At 42.4% G+C, this 17,310-nt stretch overlaps 1 protein-coding gene across 3 annotated transcripts in view; it reads left to right on the top strand.

Annotated features, from left to right (window-relative positions):
• AFTPH (aftiphilin) overlaps positions 1-8,161 on the top strand; it is a 48,038-nt gene extending 39,877 nt beyond the window's left edge. For 2 of the 3 annotated variants that reach the window (XM_050893453.1, XM_050893451.1), the window contains 2 exons: positions 936-1,059; positions 6,952-8,161. In XM_050893453.1, coding sequence (XP_050749410.1) covers positions 936-1,059; positions 6,952-7,096 — 269 coding nt within the window. In that variant the 3' untranslated portion in view covers positions 7,097-8,161. Of the gene's footprint in view, positions 1-935; positions 1,060-6,019; positions 6,023-6,951 lie in introns of all 3 variants that reach the window. The other variant, XM_050893452.1, reaches the window with a different exon arrangement.
• Positions 8,162-17,310: the final 9,149 nt, after the last annotated feature.

Genomic DNA, 17,310 nt, shown 5'->3' with positions numbered 1-17,310 from the left:
TGTGTTGTAACAGTCTTTGCTCTTGATTTATTTTGATAATTCTAATTTCTAGAGACTTTTTTTAAAGAAAACATACTTAATATCTGGAAATTCTAGAGCTACTTCCTACTGAGATGTGATGCTTGATATTAAACAGGTAGAATTTCACCCATACATGTGTATTTTTTTGGATGCAGGTTTCCATTGTTTGCATCATTTTCAGAATGACCTCTGCTGGTAAAATTTGAAATCCATTCGCAACGTATGTGATGTCAAAATTCAGCATCTGACTTAAGATATCTGAAACTAGGAAATCAAGGCTGAAGCATCCAGATATTTGATGCTGTATAAATATTTGAAAGATGAAAAGGGAGCATAGACTAGAAGTTTTGGTAGTGTTATACATATTAGTATGTAACTTTTTTAATGCTATTCCACTTGTATGTGTTATAAAAGCTGCTTTTTCTCACTTAAATTTTTAACACAACCTTTTGTGAAAAGCAAGATACTAAATGCACTCTAATGCATGCCAGTGTTGTGTGTAATCTCTCGTTAAAGAGTTGGTCCCTGTTAACATGCAGCGTTCTTTTAATACAAACAGTTGAGTTGAAGTAATTGAAACAATCCGTTTTAACACAGCTGACATTTTTACAGGTGTTTCACTCTAAAAGGTAAATCAAATTTGTTTTGTTTACTCTTAGACTGAGACCTTGTACGCCAGACTTGATCCAATGTGTGTGTGTTTTGTAGTACAACTATAAAAGCTACTGAAAAAGGGTGGGGAGAGAGGACGGCGTTTCAGAAACGCAGACATGTTCTGTTGTGTTCTTTTCATCTATCTTGAAATTATAAATGATTCAGATGTTTACAGAAAACAGTCTCTAGCAAGTTGGTCTGTGGCTAATTATGGCTACACTTGCCTCCAACCATCACTGATTATCATTTTATACTATAAGGTGTGGATCCTGAGTTGTATGAATTGACAACCTCAAAACTGGAAACTTCCAATGCAAGCAACAGAGTGACTGATGCGTTTGCAAGACTCATGTCCACAGTGGAGAAGGCAAGCACATCCACAAGGTAAATACTCTTTGTTGCACTTTTTTCTTCTTTTTCTAAGGGTGGCATGAAATGTGAGGAGTGAATGTGTGTGCTGTTTTAGGTCAGAAGTTCTTGAATGATCAAAAGGCTTAAATTTCATAATTAAATTTAAATGTGAAATTCATAGTACTGTAGTTCATATTTCAAATTATCGTAGAACTCTAAAATAAGATGGGAAACAGTTCATGAGCTGAAAGGAAAAGATCACCAGGACATAAGTTGAAAAGCTAGAGCCAAAGACTAACTGGAGGAAGTGACTTTCTGAAGAACAGAGCTGATTCCTAAGAATGGAAGGGTAAACTGAACCACACAGTTCAGTGTCCTAGGACTCTCCTCGGTCCTCTGTGTAATTTATAGATACGGAATGTTCCACAAGTAAAATGATAAAACTGACTAATAATTATGACAGTATTTGTCCCTTCCCATATATTTCTAGCATCTGTCAAAACTTCAGTGACCAAACATCAGATTCGTTTTGGTGTCGCAAGTTAAGGAACGAGCATGTAGTTGGTTTAGGATGTCCTTTCTGCTTCCTGGGTCTCGTGTGAAGTTCTTCTGTACTTTTTTTTATAGGTAGAACCTACATAAAGGCTTTAGGTGTCAGATGTCTTCATTGAAGTCTGGCCTGTTGAATGGGTGTAGAATAGTCTCTCCATTTATAAGTTTGTATTCTTTGGCTTTATTTTTGGAATGTGTATCGTAGCAGTAGGATCCTGGACTGTCTTAACATCTAATTAACGTCTGTGCCCATTAAAAGAATCGCTGAGTGATTCTCACCAAGTAAAAGGTTTCTATTGTTGAGGAATTGCATGCCTCAACATGCAACAAATATGAGTTGCTTTGCAACTAATAGATGGTAACATATTCTCACTCGTAAATGAGCTTTAGGGTTTATTCAGCACTCTAAAACTAGATGTTTCCATGCAGCATAGCACTTGGAGAGGAGGCACGGTTGAAGAGTTGTGGCAAATGTGGTGATTTGTAATGGTGGGAGATAGCTGGCTTTCTTAAAATGACTAAAACTATAATTTTTCAAGAGCTCTTTTAAAGCATGTTCTTTCATTGAGAAAACTATCATGCTAGTTTTCCTGCAGTGAAAATGTTCAAAGTGAACACTGAATAAAAAAGATCAACAAGCCATGAAATTTCAAGGGAGAACCAGTAGAGGGAACTCCACACTTCAATGCTGATTTTTGTGTGTCTCGGCTTTTGGATTGCCTATTTTTCTATCCATGGAGTGCATATACTCTTTCTGAAGATACACTAGTGGGAAAGTTTGACTTTCACTAATTAGAAAACATAGTTACAGTTGAAATATTTTTGTAATACATTCTAAGTCTAATTTAAAAGTAACCGCAAATTCACAGCAGGACATACAAACTCCAAATGTATCTTTATTAATTATTTTATCTCCACTCATAGATTTGTACCTGCTTGCTTGCTTTAAGATGTCTTAGCTTACTTTTTCATTACAAAGGAACAGGGAAGTCTGCTTTGCTTAAATGAATGTTGACCTTCATTTTTCTGTATTGTTTTTTGATATGAGGGGTTTGGGTTCTTTCCAATGCTTCCGTGGTGCGCTTGAAAGCTCTTACTTGCGCTATTAAAGCTCTTTATCCAGATGTCAAATTTCTTCCCCGTTCTGGAGAGCATTGCTTACTGATAGGAAGAGGTTCTAGATCTGTGCTGTAGCAATATATCAGGCTGTAGAGAGAGGCTGGGGACCTCAGACTTGGCGGTTAAGTTCAGAAACACACAAGGATTAGCTGTTTTAAAGCAGCTATTTTCAGTGCATTTCATACATTTTGTATGTTTTTGTCAACTCTGAATTCTTAAAATTTCAAGTGTTTTTTCTTTTTTGATTTCATGGTCTCCAAAAGAAAAGCCGTCTGTTTTTCTGTTTTTCAAGCTAGAAACCGTCAGAGGAATAAGATCTTATCTCAGCAGTATGCCAAATATGTTGCAGTATGTTAGCTTTTTGTAATAAAATTGTTTTTCTTATGAAATTTTTTTATTCTTTCTTAATGAACTGGAGACTTTAAAACAGGAGTAGCTGGGACAGCCAGCTCAACAAGGACGACATTCATGCACCAACCTGGAAATATGGACTATTAGCCATTCTGATAACTGATCGAGGAAGATGTGGCCAGTGGCTTAACATCACTTTGATGGCAACTTCAGTTGTGCTAAGGCTATCCCATGTCTGTACTTGTCTGAACTCAGGATCTTTAGGGTAAAGTTTAGAGTGAAAATACCATTGTTCAGCTGTAGGAAGCCATGTGAAGAGTCGTCTTTGTCTGAAACAGCCCCATCTTTTGCTTGCAAACCCATCTCTTGAAGCTGGAAAGTCAGTTTCTCAGAAGGAAAGTGTTGGGAGAGGAGGGGAAACTTCCCCCTCAGCTTAAGCCTGAAACCTTGACAGCAGCAATAAGTGTTGAAGGTCAGGGATCCAGTACAGCATTCCACAGAGACTCTGCAGCCTTGCCCGGTTCCATAGACTTGGCAGAGATCAAAAGTTTATCTGCTGTCTTTTTGAAGGAAAGCAGAGCACTGATACCTTTCCAAGAAATGGCCGAAACCCTCACTTAAACTGGAAATACTCCTTGGGGGCAGTGTTGGATGGAGCAGGCTAACACTTAATTACAGAGTGATTTTTAAAGTGCGTTTCTCTAATCAACTCGTTGCTATTAGAGCCTGGCCTTGCTGGTGCTATCCTCAAAACCCTTTGCAAACATGAGAGATGACTGAAGTCCTGAAAAACTTGAACACTGCAGGAAGGGGTTGGAATGCAAAACAGAACAGTGAGGTGTGAGTGACACAGCGACAAAGCATTCCCTATTTCTTGCTAAATTTTCTTCCAACAACTTTTCTGCCTGTCAGTCTGGGTAATTTCTTGCAGCTTAGTGTTAACATGCCTTCGAAAAGGAAACTTCATGCCAACAGGTAGAGGGACTGGCACAATTGCTTGGGTAAGGGCTGTCCCTTCTGTCCTCTGTCTCAGGAGAAAATGTAACCTAGTGTAAGAGGAGAGATGGATGGGGGCAAAGTGTTCTGTAGAGGGTAGTTTTAAAACCTGAATGAGGCAGAGACCTTGTTTTGAGCCAGGGCTGGGTCCTTTCATGGTTTAGTAATCAAAAGTTCTGGTTCCAAAGCAGACAGAAGTAGTACAGCTGCTGCTGACAATCCACTCACTTGAGTGTCCATTCTGTAAGCCATGGTATCTAGAAATTAAGAGTGCCTGAGCAGGAGAAGCTCTGCAGTGCCCCTCCACAGACCAGGGTTTAGCAAAAGAAGCTCTTGACAACGGGAACATCTTCAGCAAAAGTGGTGACTGAAATTAATGCACCTGACATGGTTATTTCTCTTGCCTCTATCAAAAGACACTGCAGTTATTAGGCAGTTTGGTAAGTTTTTAAGGGTAAAAACAGTCTGCAGTGATGATGGTACTTTGTCTTTTAAATTTAGAGAGTTAGTGAGTAATTCTTTAGGGTTGCCCTGGTGATACTTGCTACCGAAGGTGTTGACTGTTACCCAGAAAGGGTACTTGCAGTGTCCAGTTTTATTGTCTTCCAGAGGAACCTGCCCCTCTCCATCAAGGAATGGAGACTTTAGGCCATCTCATCCCTCTCTGCACTGAGATGATTTAAAAAAAGGTTTTGAGCCTTATTACCAAGTGATTGTATCTACAACTGTGACTTGGTCCAGTTAAGTACTGTTTGCTGTGTTAGTGTGTTAGCTTGTCCTTCTTTATAGATAATTTTCACAAAGCACATTAAGTAGATAAATTATTGCAAAGGGCCTCCAGCCAGGAGGGGAGCATTCAGTACTCAGGTGAGATTCACATCTGACTATGCTCACTGGTGTGCACGTTCTGCAGTGATGTTGCAGAGACCAGCTAGTACAACAAGAGCAATAGCATCGTCCTGGGATAAAGGTCCTGCGTATGACCACCAAACAAAATGCAGCACTGCCTCTGGGACCCAGCAGTGCCATTTCTTAGCATGCCACAGTTGAGCAGAGGAGGAAGAGGCATATAAATAGCAAGGAGTGTGTGAGCTCCATCTCGGTGCCTGATTAACAATTACAGGAACTCCTTTTAATGCAGATCTCTGAGTCAGCCCTCTTCCTTTGGCTTCCTCTGTCAAACACTCCTTTGTTAGCTGTAAGTCCTTGATCACCAGGAGTTTGTACCTTTAAGAGGCTTGTGGTAAGTGATTACTAATAGTGGCACCAGATACTGATAAGACAGTGGTGGGTGAGAACCACATTTCAGCAGCTCAGAGATAGTCCTTCGAGTGCAAACAGAGCTGACTATGAAGTTATTAGAGAAGGAGGCACATACTGGCTCTCTGCTTCTTCCTTCAGTAAATCCAGCACACAGCTTTGTTTATCCTCCAGAATTTGGTAATCTGCCTAGTCAGTGGCTCATGAAATTCCACTGCAGCAGAGAAAAGAAAATATTGCTATTCTAGTGAAGGAAAGTCAGATTTAGTATCTAGGCTGCCTCATCTAGAGATCTTTCAAGTGGAGATTTCAAGTAGCAAACAAAAGTGATACTTCAGTGTCAACACAATGATCAGTGATGTCAAGGATGAGTTTGACTCCAGCTCTTTTTTTTTTCTTCTCCTCCTAGCTAAGAAATTCTGAGACTGCTGCTGAAGCAAACACATAGCTCCTTGCTTTCCCCTGTTTTCTGATCACCTCAGGAAACAATCCTGATGGGTGCTGACAAAAGAAAATATAAGTACATGCTGCTTCATGATCGGAGTGGTCATTGCCCTCTCACGGGCTTGGTTTAAAGTTTATAGCTAAGACAGGATATAGAAATGAAATTTCTGAAGTGTTCTAGGGAAAGGCAGTTTATTTGGTTCAAGCCTTTTTGCTCCAAAGATGAGGGAGCTTGTTTAGCTAGAATTTCTGATGTCGTTGCAGGGTGTAGCAGGTGCCTTTTTGGAACTGGAATAATGTTTGATGGAAAACTGAGTATTTCTAGTAACAGGCAGCGTTCTTCAAAGATAAGCCAGATGTCTGTAAAGTATGGATGTTTGGGCAGGGGAAGGGGGGTCTTCTGTAGCAGTCTGAGCCAGGCTTCATTTTACTTAGGAAATGTGAGGTTTTTGCGTAATAGCAAGAACCAAGCGACATGGGATTCAGACTTCTTTATTCATTTGTGCTCAGTAATTCTTGTGAATAATGCAAAAGGCAAAGTAAACAGTGATTCCCAAACTGCTGTATGTATCATCATGGCTACACATACTACTGCACTTCAAAGCAAGTAGCTACAAGTTGTGAGCCACCTTTTGCTTCTGATGAGCCCTGGGGGGAAAAAAAGGGGTTGTGGATCACAATGTAGAGCGGTATGATGTATAATCTGAGAACAGTCGTGTTGGAAACAGCATAAGTACCTTCTTATTTTAGAAGTATTAAGTAAGTTAGGAACTACTTCGTGTCCTTTCAAGATTTTTCCACTTTGTTTTGAAAGATTGTACTGGATTTAGGTAGTTTAGAACTAATGCTCCTATTGTCTTATCCCTAGAATATGGGCATGGTTGTCTCTTCAAGTGAGTCTCTTCACACTGGAACCTGCCAAAAAAAAGAAAAATATATAAAAATTAGCATCTGAATAGGAAATCTTTTTTTTTTTTTTTCCTTATTGCAACAATATACGGGAACATTTTGCTGACTTTCTATGTTAACATTTTGTTGGTAGGCAGGTGGTATTACAACAGTAGACTACCTTCGAGTAGCTTACAGAAGTGCCTGTCAATGGGAGACAAACTGACAGAACATTGCTTCAATCAGTGATTCTTTCAGTGGTTCAAGGGATATCAGGTACTGGATTAATGCACTTTGTTCTTTTTTTCTCAACAGGAAGCCTAAAAAGGAAGAACATCTTAGTGAAGAGGCTGCCAAGGTGATTTCTAGCCTCCCTGACTTAACTTTCATGCATGCCAAGGTGTTGATGTTCCCAGCCACATTAACACCTTCAACAAGCTGCCAAGAAAAGGTAGACTAAAGTGATGTGAATTGGACATTTTCTATTGATTTTTTTTTTTCCCCTTCCCTCTGTGGGTCGTAAAAAGCAATCTTGCTTTAATTAAAAAAAAATCAAGTTCAGATGATTTGTTGGTAAGCAGCACTAGAAAGGTATACATAGTAATGTATATTTATTTACATACTGGAGTCCTAAATTTATATTAGAGAAAAATGTAAATAATTGGGGGTAAATCTTTTTGAAGATCTATTCTTTTTGTTGTGCTGGGGTGTATACATTTATGTCTTTGTGAAATACACTGGTGGTGTCCTTCTTACAAAACTTTAAAAAGTTTAAAAAAAAAAAAATCCTAGAAACACGTAATGAAGACTTCAGTCTTCACAATCTGTGAAGTCCCCCTCAAAGGTTTTCAGATTGCATTGAGTATCTTTTTCTTTCCTGCATATATGAAAATACTTATTGCTGGGAAAAAACCCAAAAGGTTACATTGTCCCTTTGCGGGTTTTCAGTTATTGTTGTTTCTTTAAAACCCAATTATTTCTTTTGTGTTTTATCAAGCTTAAGATGTGTTTTTCCTTTTCTTCTCCCCCATCCCCTCCTCCTGTTTGGTTGGCTGATCAATTTTTATGTTCTTAAACTTCAATAGTATGGCTCTGTCACTGTATAGCCTTTTGAAAGGTATGCTGTCAGTAACTTCTTGTTCCAGTTATGGATCACTGTCTGAACACTTGATTTTTTGGGTCATTAGAAGGTTGTCTGCTTTTAATCAGTTTGATTTGGAAAAGAAGGACCAAAACTATATGAATGTCTTACAATGAAATTTACCTGTTAAAAATTTTTATGTTCTGTTGTACCACTATTCCTATTTGATTTTGCACAGTGTAAAATGACATAATCATAGATTGCTATGGTTTTAGGCTGTATATACAGTAAAAAACTATGGGTTGTAAATGTCTGGGGAAATTCCTATGGAAAAAAGAGAGCTATGTAGAAGAACCTCTAAAAAGGTCAATGTGCATGCCCAAGGTCTTTTGAGATTTAAGTGTGTAAATTTCCTTTTAGCTTACACAAAATAAAATAATTTAAAAGATATGTAAGTATATAGTCTGCTATCTTTTTATACAGAATGTATACATTATTCACGTTTCTGATGGTAAAATCGATGCACTGCATTAACAGTAGAACCTTCTAATTTGTGTTGCGCAGTCCCACAAAACACACCTGTCAGGGTCCTGCAGAAGGAGAAGCAGACTTTTCTTTAATTGTCCTGTCTCTGTGAGCGTGTTGTGATGTAGTCTTTTATTTCTGTCTCCAGCTTGCCTTCCGGCTTGTAGGGCGATGTGGCTCCAGACATGTCGGTATTTTGGGTTAGAGACTTCTTCAAAGTAATTGCCAATACTCAGCTGTGAGAAACACAAATTATGGTGAGGTGAGAAAGGACAACTGGTTTTGCCTATTTCTTAGCTAGAAATAAAAATGTAAACGTAGCATTCGCTTAAGTTTCCCAACATGTTAGCTTGCACTGTAGCCCTTCCGGCAGCATCTCTTCAGAGGATATCAGTGGACTGTGTGCAGGTAAGGCATGCTCTGGGTGCTGATATTTCTTGAGGGTGCTTTGCATGGGCATAGACTCTCCCATGTCTAACCTTTACTATGTGCACAGCTCTTTAAGTGCTCAGTAGTCACCACCAGTTCATCACTTAACATCTAGTTCTGAGAAATCTCCAATGCATTTTCTTACCTCTTCTTTGAATTCTTTATCGTCTAACAGTACTTGGGTCAGAAAAGGTACAGTTTGAGTTCGATGTCATTAGCTGGTAAGCTGAAATGTTGCCCTTGCAAAAGGAAGCTTTTTCCGTCTTGAAAAGCTCGCTCGAGAGGTGAGCGCTGGAGTGCCACCTTTGTGAATGCAGGAGTTTCAGTGAGTGGTGGCTACTCAGAATTTGAGAGAGCAGCTCCTACGGTTGTGATAAAGTTAATTTGTAAAGGCTAAATTGGCTCCTTTGCCCTCTAATTAGTACTGCAGCGTACAATGCTGTGGTATCAAACTGCACCCTGTTGTAGCTGAAAAGCCTTATGCAAAAGCCATCTGCTTTACCATGTAGCCCCAAAAACACTTCTGTCTGCTTCTGCAGATTTTCATTACAGTACTGACTTTATGCCTGTTACATGTCAAAATTAGCTTTGCTAATCTCACAGGTTTAGCATAGTATTCTTTAGTGCATGCTTATTGTATCATTCAGTTCTGGTGTTGGGCTGCTGTAGGTTAAAATCGGCCCTTTTGTTTTCCTAACTGTGGCGTGTCCCTTGGAGCCAGAGTAGTGGTATAGCCGCAGCAGAGAGCTATAGCTATTGTTTCAAGGAGAATATGTTTAGGAGCTGACTCATGATCCTTGTCTGGCAGCAAGTGGACTGAAGTATTAAGGAGAGGTGGGGGTGGAAGTGCCAGCTGCAAGTTGATCTTTAGTCTCCTCACAATTGCCTCTAGAGGCAGCTGCCCATTTGTCTTCCACTCTCCAAGTGCAGTACTGGTGGCCTGCCGTAGATGGGGGAGGGGGAAGAAATGGCAGGGGGAAAAGAGATTTTTATTGTGACTGATGTACCAATCTGAAACTTTGTGAAACCTGGTACTACCTAGAGTGTGTTTATGGGGGTTTTGTGTTCTTTCTGCGCCACCCACCCCCCCCCCAAAAAAAAAAAAAAAATTGCATCCCACAGACCTTCACACTGCTGAAAGACATAAATCTTCCATGTAAATTCAGCCTTTTGAGGTGGACGCTGCTTGCCTTAAAACGTAGCATTGCTTTTTGTCTCCTAGCTTAAGCCCCCTTCTTTCTTGTCGATTGTGGGATGGACAGACAGGCTCCTCTACCTCTCTCCTCCTGTCTTGTACAGGCACCTTTGTTCTTATGCAGAAAGTTTTGTCTAGCAGATCCAGCTGCATCGGGGTTGTCCTTCCATGCTGTTCCCATTGACATGGCATGCCTTATCTAGTTTAATCTTGCCAGTAGGTTTATGTGCAGGATGGTAATTGATACTTTCTGCACTACGTGTTGCTGTGCATTGTCATCAGACATGTCAAAGTGTATCACATTCACTCGAGAACTAGTGTCATTTAATAGTGAGGCACTTATGTGCCCATCTAACAGAAGCAGCAGAGGACACTTGGTTCAGATGCAGTTGCCTGAGTTGGAACGTGGCCATGAAGCAAAGTCCAAAACTCCCACTGTGAAGCGAGCTGGAGGCCCCTGAATGACTGCTGAGAAGAGCTGGACTCTGCTTGTATTATCCAAAAGACTGCACTCTGACACTCAGTGGTTCAGCGCTGACTTATCCGGAGCATTACCACCTGCTGCAGGTGTTAGCAGTGCCGTACTTCCCACAGCACTTGAAACGTTAAGACCTTCTCAGAATATCATTAGCTTGACAGATTCATTTTGAGATGCCAAAAATAAAGCTTACAAATAACGTATGTAGATGCCCTCAAATGCAATTAGTGTGTACTGAACTTAACCCATCATCACACTGGATTGTTTTATAGAATTTTACCTGGTAATGAAATCAGCATGTGGAAAGTTTTGTTGTTGGACTGCCATGCTTGGGCTGAATATCTAGTAGTCTTTATAGGATGCGAGGGAGACTTGGCTCAGTGCATGTAAGATGGATCAGCCTTGGCCCAACCGCTTACATCTAGGTGCAACTCTTTTGTGCCAGTTCTGCACCTCTGCATAATTGTCTTTTAAATTTCAGAGCAGTCTGAAAATACAGGATAGTTGCAAAATACACTTGAATATAATTTATAAAAGCATATGGCATCTAATAATTGCATAGCACCTGCTAGGAGTGTCTGCTACAAAAGCAGAGAATTTTTTCATAATGTGGCCTCTGTGCTGAAGAGCACAGCCGTGAAAGGCAGCAAGCAGCCTGGCCTGCTCCCTTAGGTGAACTTGGAACATGAAAGGAGATGGGGAGAAACAACACATTCAAATTCAGAGGGCTAAAAACAAGGTGAGGAGGAGCTGGAAGAAAATACAAAGCAAGAGCTCAGGAGAAGCTCTGAGTAGGGGAAATAAGAAGGTGAAGCAGGACTTGGAGTGTAGGCAGCTGGGATAGCTATAGGAAGAGCAGGTGGTGGAGAAAGTGGGATACAAGCAAGAGGAGCAGGGGCATTTGGAGAGGAGAGAAAGCCTGGGATGGATTACAGGCACACACACTGTGCCCACTGGCTGCTTTTCTCCAAAATCTGGAACTGAGCCTCAGAGCCCCAAGTCTCGGTGTTACTATACTGCAGAGAAAATGTGTCAAACCCGTTGGGTGAGTGTAAGTTGCTTGCATCGCAAGGGCCCGCTATTGCTATCAATTATTTTTGGTAGAGAGCTGGACTGCAGACGTAAGGGGTTTAAATGCAGCTGCTGGTGCCTGTTTTAACATTGATACAAGTCCAGATGTTAGAAGACTTATTTAAAAATAATTTTTAAAAAAGGAGGTACATTATAAATCCAGACTGTAGGTATAAAATCAAATCCTCAAAAGCTAAGCTCTGCTGCTGTGATTTGGAACTGCAGCTTCAGTCCTGTCATGCATCTGCAATGTGACAGTCGTTACTTACGTATCATCCCGTCTTCACCCAATCCTTGCCTCGTGCTCTGTGCCGATTTATTCTCTGAATCAGCGTAGTGCAGTGAAACTCTTCTCTGCAGGGCCCCTGCTTCATATAGCTAAAGAGAAAGGATGGCCTTATGTGGAAACTACGGAGAAGGCACAGTGGAGTGTGATGCTCTCCTGGCTTGAAGCAGCTGGCCATGCCAGCTTTTTTGCAGGAGGTCACTTGTGCATTTCTGTCATTTGGTGCCCAGCATGAGTTGCCTGATTGGGATGTGCAGAAATGCTAATTTCTCTGGGATGTAGCTTAAGCAGTTAGGAGCTTTGATTGTTTGACATACAGTCAGGGCTCAGCGACACCAGGGGTCAGGTGCATGTGCTAAGCACCCAAAACTGCTGGAGCTCTTGTTTTCATCTTGTCAGCCTGTTCTTAAACCTGTAATATACGTTGTTATCCCTGCGTTACAGCAGGGTTGCAAAGATCAACTCTGTTTGAAATGCCATGCTTCTTTTTGTAGTTTGTCAGCGGTATCTGAGAAGGACTCAGCTGAGACCTGTATCACGCACATCTCAAAGGCATAGGGGAATGCTCACTGTCTTACGTCTGGATTCACTATATGGTCACCGAAGAAAAGTATGTTCCTAGTTTAGGGGCTCTGAATCGTCCTCTGCAGATCCACTGATTTTGTCAGGGCCGTACTCACCTAACATTAGGGCATTTATCTGCAGAGATTCCTAATACTGTACTCCATATAGGAATTGGATTGTGTGTCTTAAATAAGGCTTGGGACTACTTGTAGAGTGTGAACGGGCAAAAAAATACTTCATTGAACTAAAAGACACTGTGGTCCTGTGGAAAACAAAATAATGAGACTCTCTAACTAAAGACTAATTCAAAGGAGAGTCTAAATTAAGGTATCGTAGATATTTTTGAATGTTTGCCTAAGCAGGCATAATGATCCTTCTGGCATCATTTTCCATGTGCTTAATGACCTTTTTGGCATAGTTTTGTATGTTTAGAATATGTACCCACGTGTGAATGTGTGCAATAAACTGAACTGAGGCATCAAAATGAAGCTGACCCTCTCAGGCTATATGCCCTAAGGTGCTCTGCTGGGCTTCCACCTGTGTCCTCACTGTTTGTGTGACCAAGGTGGCATTTGCTGCTGACCTGCTACACGTGTGCTAATGCTGGCAGTTGAGCTGTTGTGACTGATCCTTACTGGTTAGGGCTGGCTCATCGGGGGTTTATTAGTACGAATGCATGCGCGGTCCCATGTTGCAAGCGTTTGCATGATTGACACCAGGTCTAGCAAGCAGATCCCCTCAGAATACGAGTAGGTTTCCTGCTGGGATTGTTATCATTGTGTGAGCCTCACCTCCCATTTTTAAAGCAATGAAGTTATTAAATGGGGAGGGAGGGGAAGCAGAGGGGCAGTTTCAGCTCAGCTCAGCAGCCTTGTCTGTGCCTTTGTCTCTGCTTTTCCAATGAAATGTGTCTCAATTGTTTTTAAATCTTTAAGCGATAAAACACTTGGTGTTTGTTTCCCTCAGACAGCGAAGAACTGCAGTGAGGGCAGCTTACTGAAGCCAGGTGTAGTTTTCAAGACAGCCTTAATCTTATAAATGGCAGGAAGTGTTGTCTCGCCTGAGCTGGTCTTCAGAAGGCATTACACAAGGGGAGAAAAGCAAGCTCTTTGGATCAGACCTTAATCTGTTGACTGGCCTCCAGCTGCTCAGGAGGATGCCTCATAGGAAAAGGAGTTGTCCAGCGTACCTTGGGTAGTTGTGGCCTTGTGCCATAATACAAAGAGCACCGCAAACCTGGCTGTGGTACAAACCCTAAAGACCACTGCGGTGTTCGGCTCCGTCCTAATGAGCCGCGCCGTGTCAGAGCTGGCCTGGCTCTGCAGAGGGGTAAGCCTTTTGGACTTGTATCTTGGGGAGAACAAGCCCTCCCATCCCACCCCAACCACTTTTGGTGGCATTGTTACAGCACCTTGTGCCTCTTTGGGGAATTGCTCTGTAACAGAGTCCAGCTCTAGTAGTAAAAGAAACAGACAAATTGGCTTCTCCAGTGCTAGTCTCAGTGATATGTCTAATTATTAAATGCAGCCTGTTCGTGTGAATATCCAAAAGAACGTGCTAGTCAGGATCTGCCCTATTGCTTGGGATAGCAACAAGTCTTGGCCACAGTGACAGAGGGAAAGGGAAGGCAGTCCTGCTGCTCCTGCCATGCAACTTCATCCCAGTGTGCTTTTCCAAAGTCAGTGGACAGCTATGTGGTCAGAGCAGCAGGTTGATGTACGGTGGGATGTGCAGAAGACATGTGTGGTCTTGGCAGAACTGGCTCTGTCTAGTGTCTATTCTAGTGTCCCCTCAGGCTGTCACTCAGGTCTGCAGAGCTGTGATACTGACTGAATTGTAGTTTTTGCTGTGGTTGGAGCTGGTTTTTCAGGTCTCTTTCAGTTGGGGAAAAGAAGGGTGTGAGGAGACTGCCTGGAAAGAACAAGTGAATGCTGGCAGCTGTGTGCAGACACTCCATGAGTAGTTGGACTGCTGATTTTCTTACTCCTTTATGCTCACCAGTCCAAGGAGTTTACAGAAGACAAGGCAACAAGTTTTGCTGGATCTCTTCCTAAGGCCCTTTAGCTCCTCACAGCAGCCTTGGAGAAGAGTCTGGGAGCAGCTTCCACAGGAGTTCAGAGCAGAGTGGAAAGTATCTAACAGGCTCTTTCAAAAATGCAAAGGCTGGCTCAGGGTCCATAAGGCCTTTTCTGATCACATTTTGGCTTTTAAACTACAGAGAGCCTTAGCACAAATACAGAAGCATGGCTGTTTTGGAAACAAATCGAAAGCAGACATGAAGTGCCCCACACACACCTTCAAACCCTCCCTTTCCTCTCCCTCCCCAGCCCCAAATCTCATCCAACATTTTGTTCAAATCTCAACAACTTGGACCTGAAACCTGTTTGCACATGAATTCTGCTACCAAAAAGGTTTTGGTTTTTTTTTTTCATGGCTGTGTTATTTTACTGAGGGCAGGGACTGTGTTTTCATTAGGAGCACTAAAGTCTTTTGTCACTTAGTTAATGCTGAAGCGAGTTAAGAATCAACATGCAGCTGGTGATGGGTGTTTTGCAGCTGTTAAGACTATTGCAGGTTACTCCACTTTCTCTTGGACTGAGCTGCCTCCCTCTGACAATGGCAAAATGAGCAGTTGTATGGCTGCTTTGTGCTCTTAAGGGTACAATTTTCCCTCCTTTTCCATTTTGAAGGGGTGTCCTGTCCCTTTCTCTCTATCCTTGTCCACCTAGACGAAGTCTGTTCTGGCAACTTTCCTCCTCCTTTGGCCAGGGATGAGGAAGCAGGGTGGAAAGGGAGGAAGAAACAGCTGTCCTTTAGGTTTCAAATCAATGCAGCTCCTTAGCAGGCTGGCAGTGTGAGCTCAGTCATTAGGAAAGCTGCTCTTTCATTCAGGAGGTGGCCTGAGCCAATTATCCCTCAGTCCAGGACCAAAGAGGTAGGGAGTTTGGTCCTTTCCAGCTTGTAGGACCATTGCAGCTGGCACAGGCTCCTATGCCCAGTGTTTCATTCGTGCAGTGCACTGGAGGACCATTTTGGCACTTTGGAGGTTAGCCTGTCTCAGAAAACTACTGAAATATTGTGCTGTGTGTGCTTGAATTCCCTCCTCTTCGTGAAAGCCACCTTCCCCTGAGATTGGGAGTGGATGTAGGAAGGAGATCTGGATTTTCCAATTGAGCCCTGCTCAGGTTAAACCTCTGAGTTGAGCAGGTTTTAAGAAAATAAGATGGATGGGGTCAGCCCCTCAGGTGCTATTAGTTACCGTAGTTCTCCTTGACCTGCATGGGCAGCGCAGCATAGCAGCCGGGGGTCCTGCATATAGGGACAGGGATGGTGAATACTGAAGTGATTTCTGCAGGACTTACAGACCTTACCTCAGTCCTGGTGAGAAAAATGGCATTTGCCTTTGCCTTCTGAAATGTGTGCTGATCCCCATGCAGTTTTTCTGTAAACTGCATGTGGATCAGGGCTCTGCTAAGCTGGTGTGTTGTGTGTTGGGTTGTATTGTGTCATTTATATGTGCTGGAAAACATACTGAACGCCCAGGAAAACATAGTCAGACCAGAGTTGGATTAATGCACACTTAGACTGGACCCTAACTAGCACCGGTGAGGTGTAGCACTGCCCAGGCCAGCCTAATGGCACCGCAGCACGAGGGGAGATAGTTCAGGACTTGCTGTCAACCTGTTTCTGAGCATTCTGATTTCTGAAGTGTGTTTTGATCTCAGGATGTGAGTGGGGAGGACTGCAGCTGAAATCTCAGTAGCAAATAATAGGCCTTATGTGCAGAAATCTGCCTCGCTGATATCTTGATCTTATTCCTCCACTTCTGATCAGCAGGGTTGAAAATTCATTCTTGTTTTGCAAGTGTGAACACAATGTCACTGCCCTGGTTTACAAGTGACGGTGGAAGAGCCGTGGTATGCAGTGGCAAGCGGGATTTTAGCATGTTTACAGGAGGAATTTTACAGATTTCCCAGTGTTGCTGCTAGAGAAGCTCATTTTTCAAGGGATACAGAAAGTGCTGTCTACAACTGTGGGATTTGAAAGATAAATATGCCTGTAATAAGGCAGCAGATCTCATTTAGCTGCAGAAAGGTTAGTTAGTGGAAAAAGTACTTCTTAGGTGCTCTGTTGTTTTCTCCATTAATTTGGGTGTCTAATACTCTTCTGCCACCTGGCACACTGCTAAGTGGTCCCTAAATCAGTAATGGTCCTCAAATGTGAGAGCTTGCAGGGTGATGACATCACTACTGGCAACAGATGAAAAATGAAGTAATGCAATGGTATACTATGCTGCCCCAAATTAAATATTTCCACCTTCAAAAGAATAGCCGTACTCTCCAAGTTTTAAAGAACCCTTTCACGATACTGTTGTGCTGCAGGCAGGGACATATTTGCGGTGTGTTCGAATAGCCTGAGGCACGTGAGGAACTCCAGACCGTACCTTAGCACGTGCGTCCCCAATGTAAAGCGGGAGGGGAAGCTGCACAGCCATGGGATTGCATCACATTATATACAGGCATGCGATTTTCTGGCCTTGCAAGCCTCCTGGTCCTCTACGCTAGGGAAAGTTACACTGCTGGAAGACAGATATCGATAGTGCCTTTTGCTCCAGGTAGGCTTTTGTCGTGGTTTAACCCCAGCCAGCAGCTAAGCACCACGCAGCTGTTCCCTCACTCCCCGCCCCAGCTCCCAGTGGGATGGGGAGGAGAATCGGGAAAGAAGGTAAAACTCATGGGTTGAGATAAGAACAGTTTAATAACTAAAGTAAAATATAATACTAACAATAATAATAATGAAATATAATAATAATAATAATAGTAGTAATGAAAAGGAATATAACAAAAAAAGAAGGGCGGGGGGGGGAGAGAAAAAAAGACAAGTGATGCACAATGCAATTGCTCACCACCCACTGACTGATGCCCAAGCAGCGATCCGCCCCTCCCGGCCAACTCCCCCCAGTTTATATACTGAGCATGAGGTTCTATGGTATGGAATATCCCTTTGGCGAGTTCGGGTCAGCTGTCCTGGCCACGCTCCCTCCC

Source organism: Gymnogyps californianus, chromosome 3 (assembly GCF_018139145.2).
Source record: "Gymnogyps californianus isolate 813 chromosome 3, ASM1813914v2, whole genome shotgun sequence".
In the NCBI taxonomy this organism is placed as follows: domain Eukaryota; kingdom Metazoa; phylum Chordata; class Aves; order Accipitriformes; family Cathartidae; genus Gymnogyps; species Gymnogyps californianus.
The sequence above is the reverse complement of the archived record's forward strand: the minus strand, read 5'-3'. Positions and strand labels throughout refer to the sequence as shown.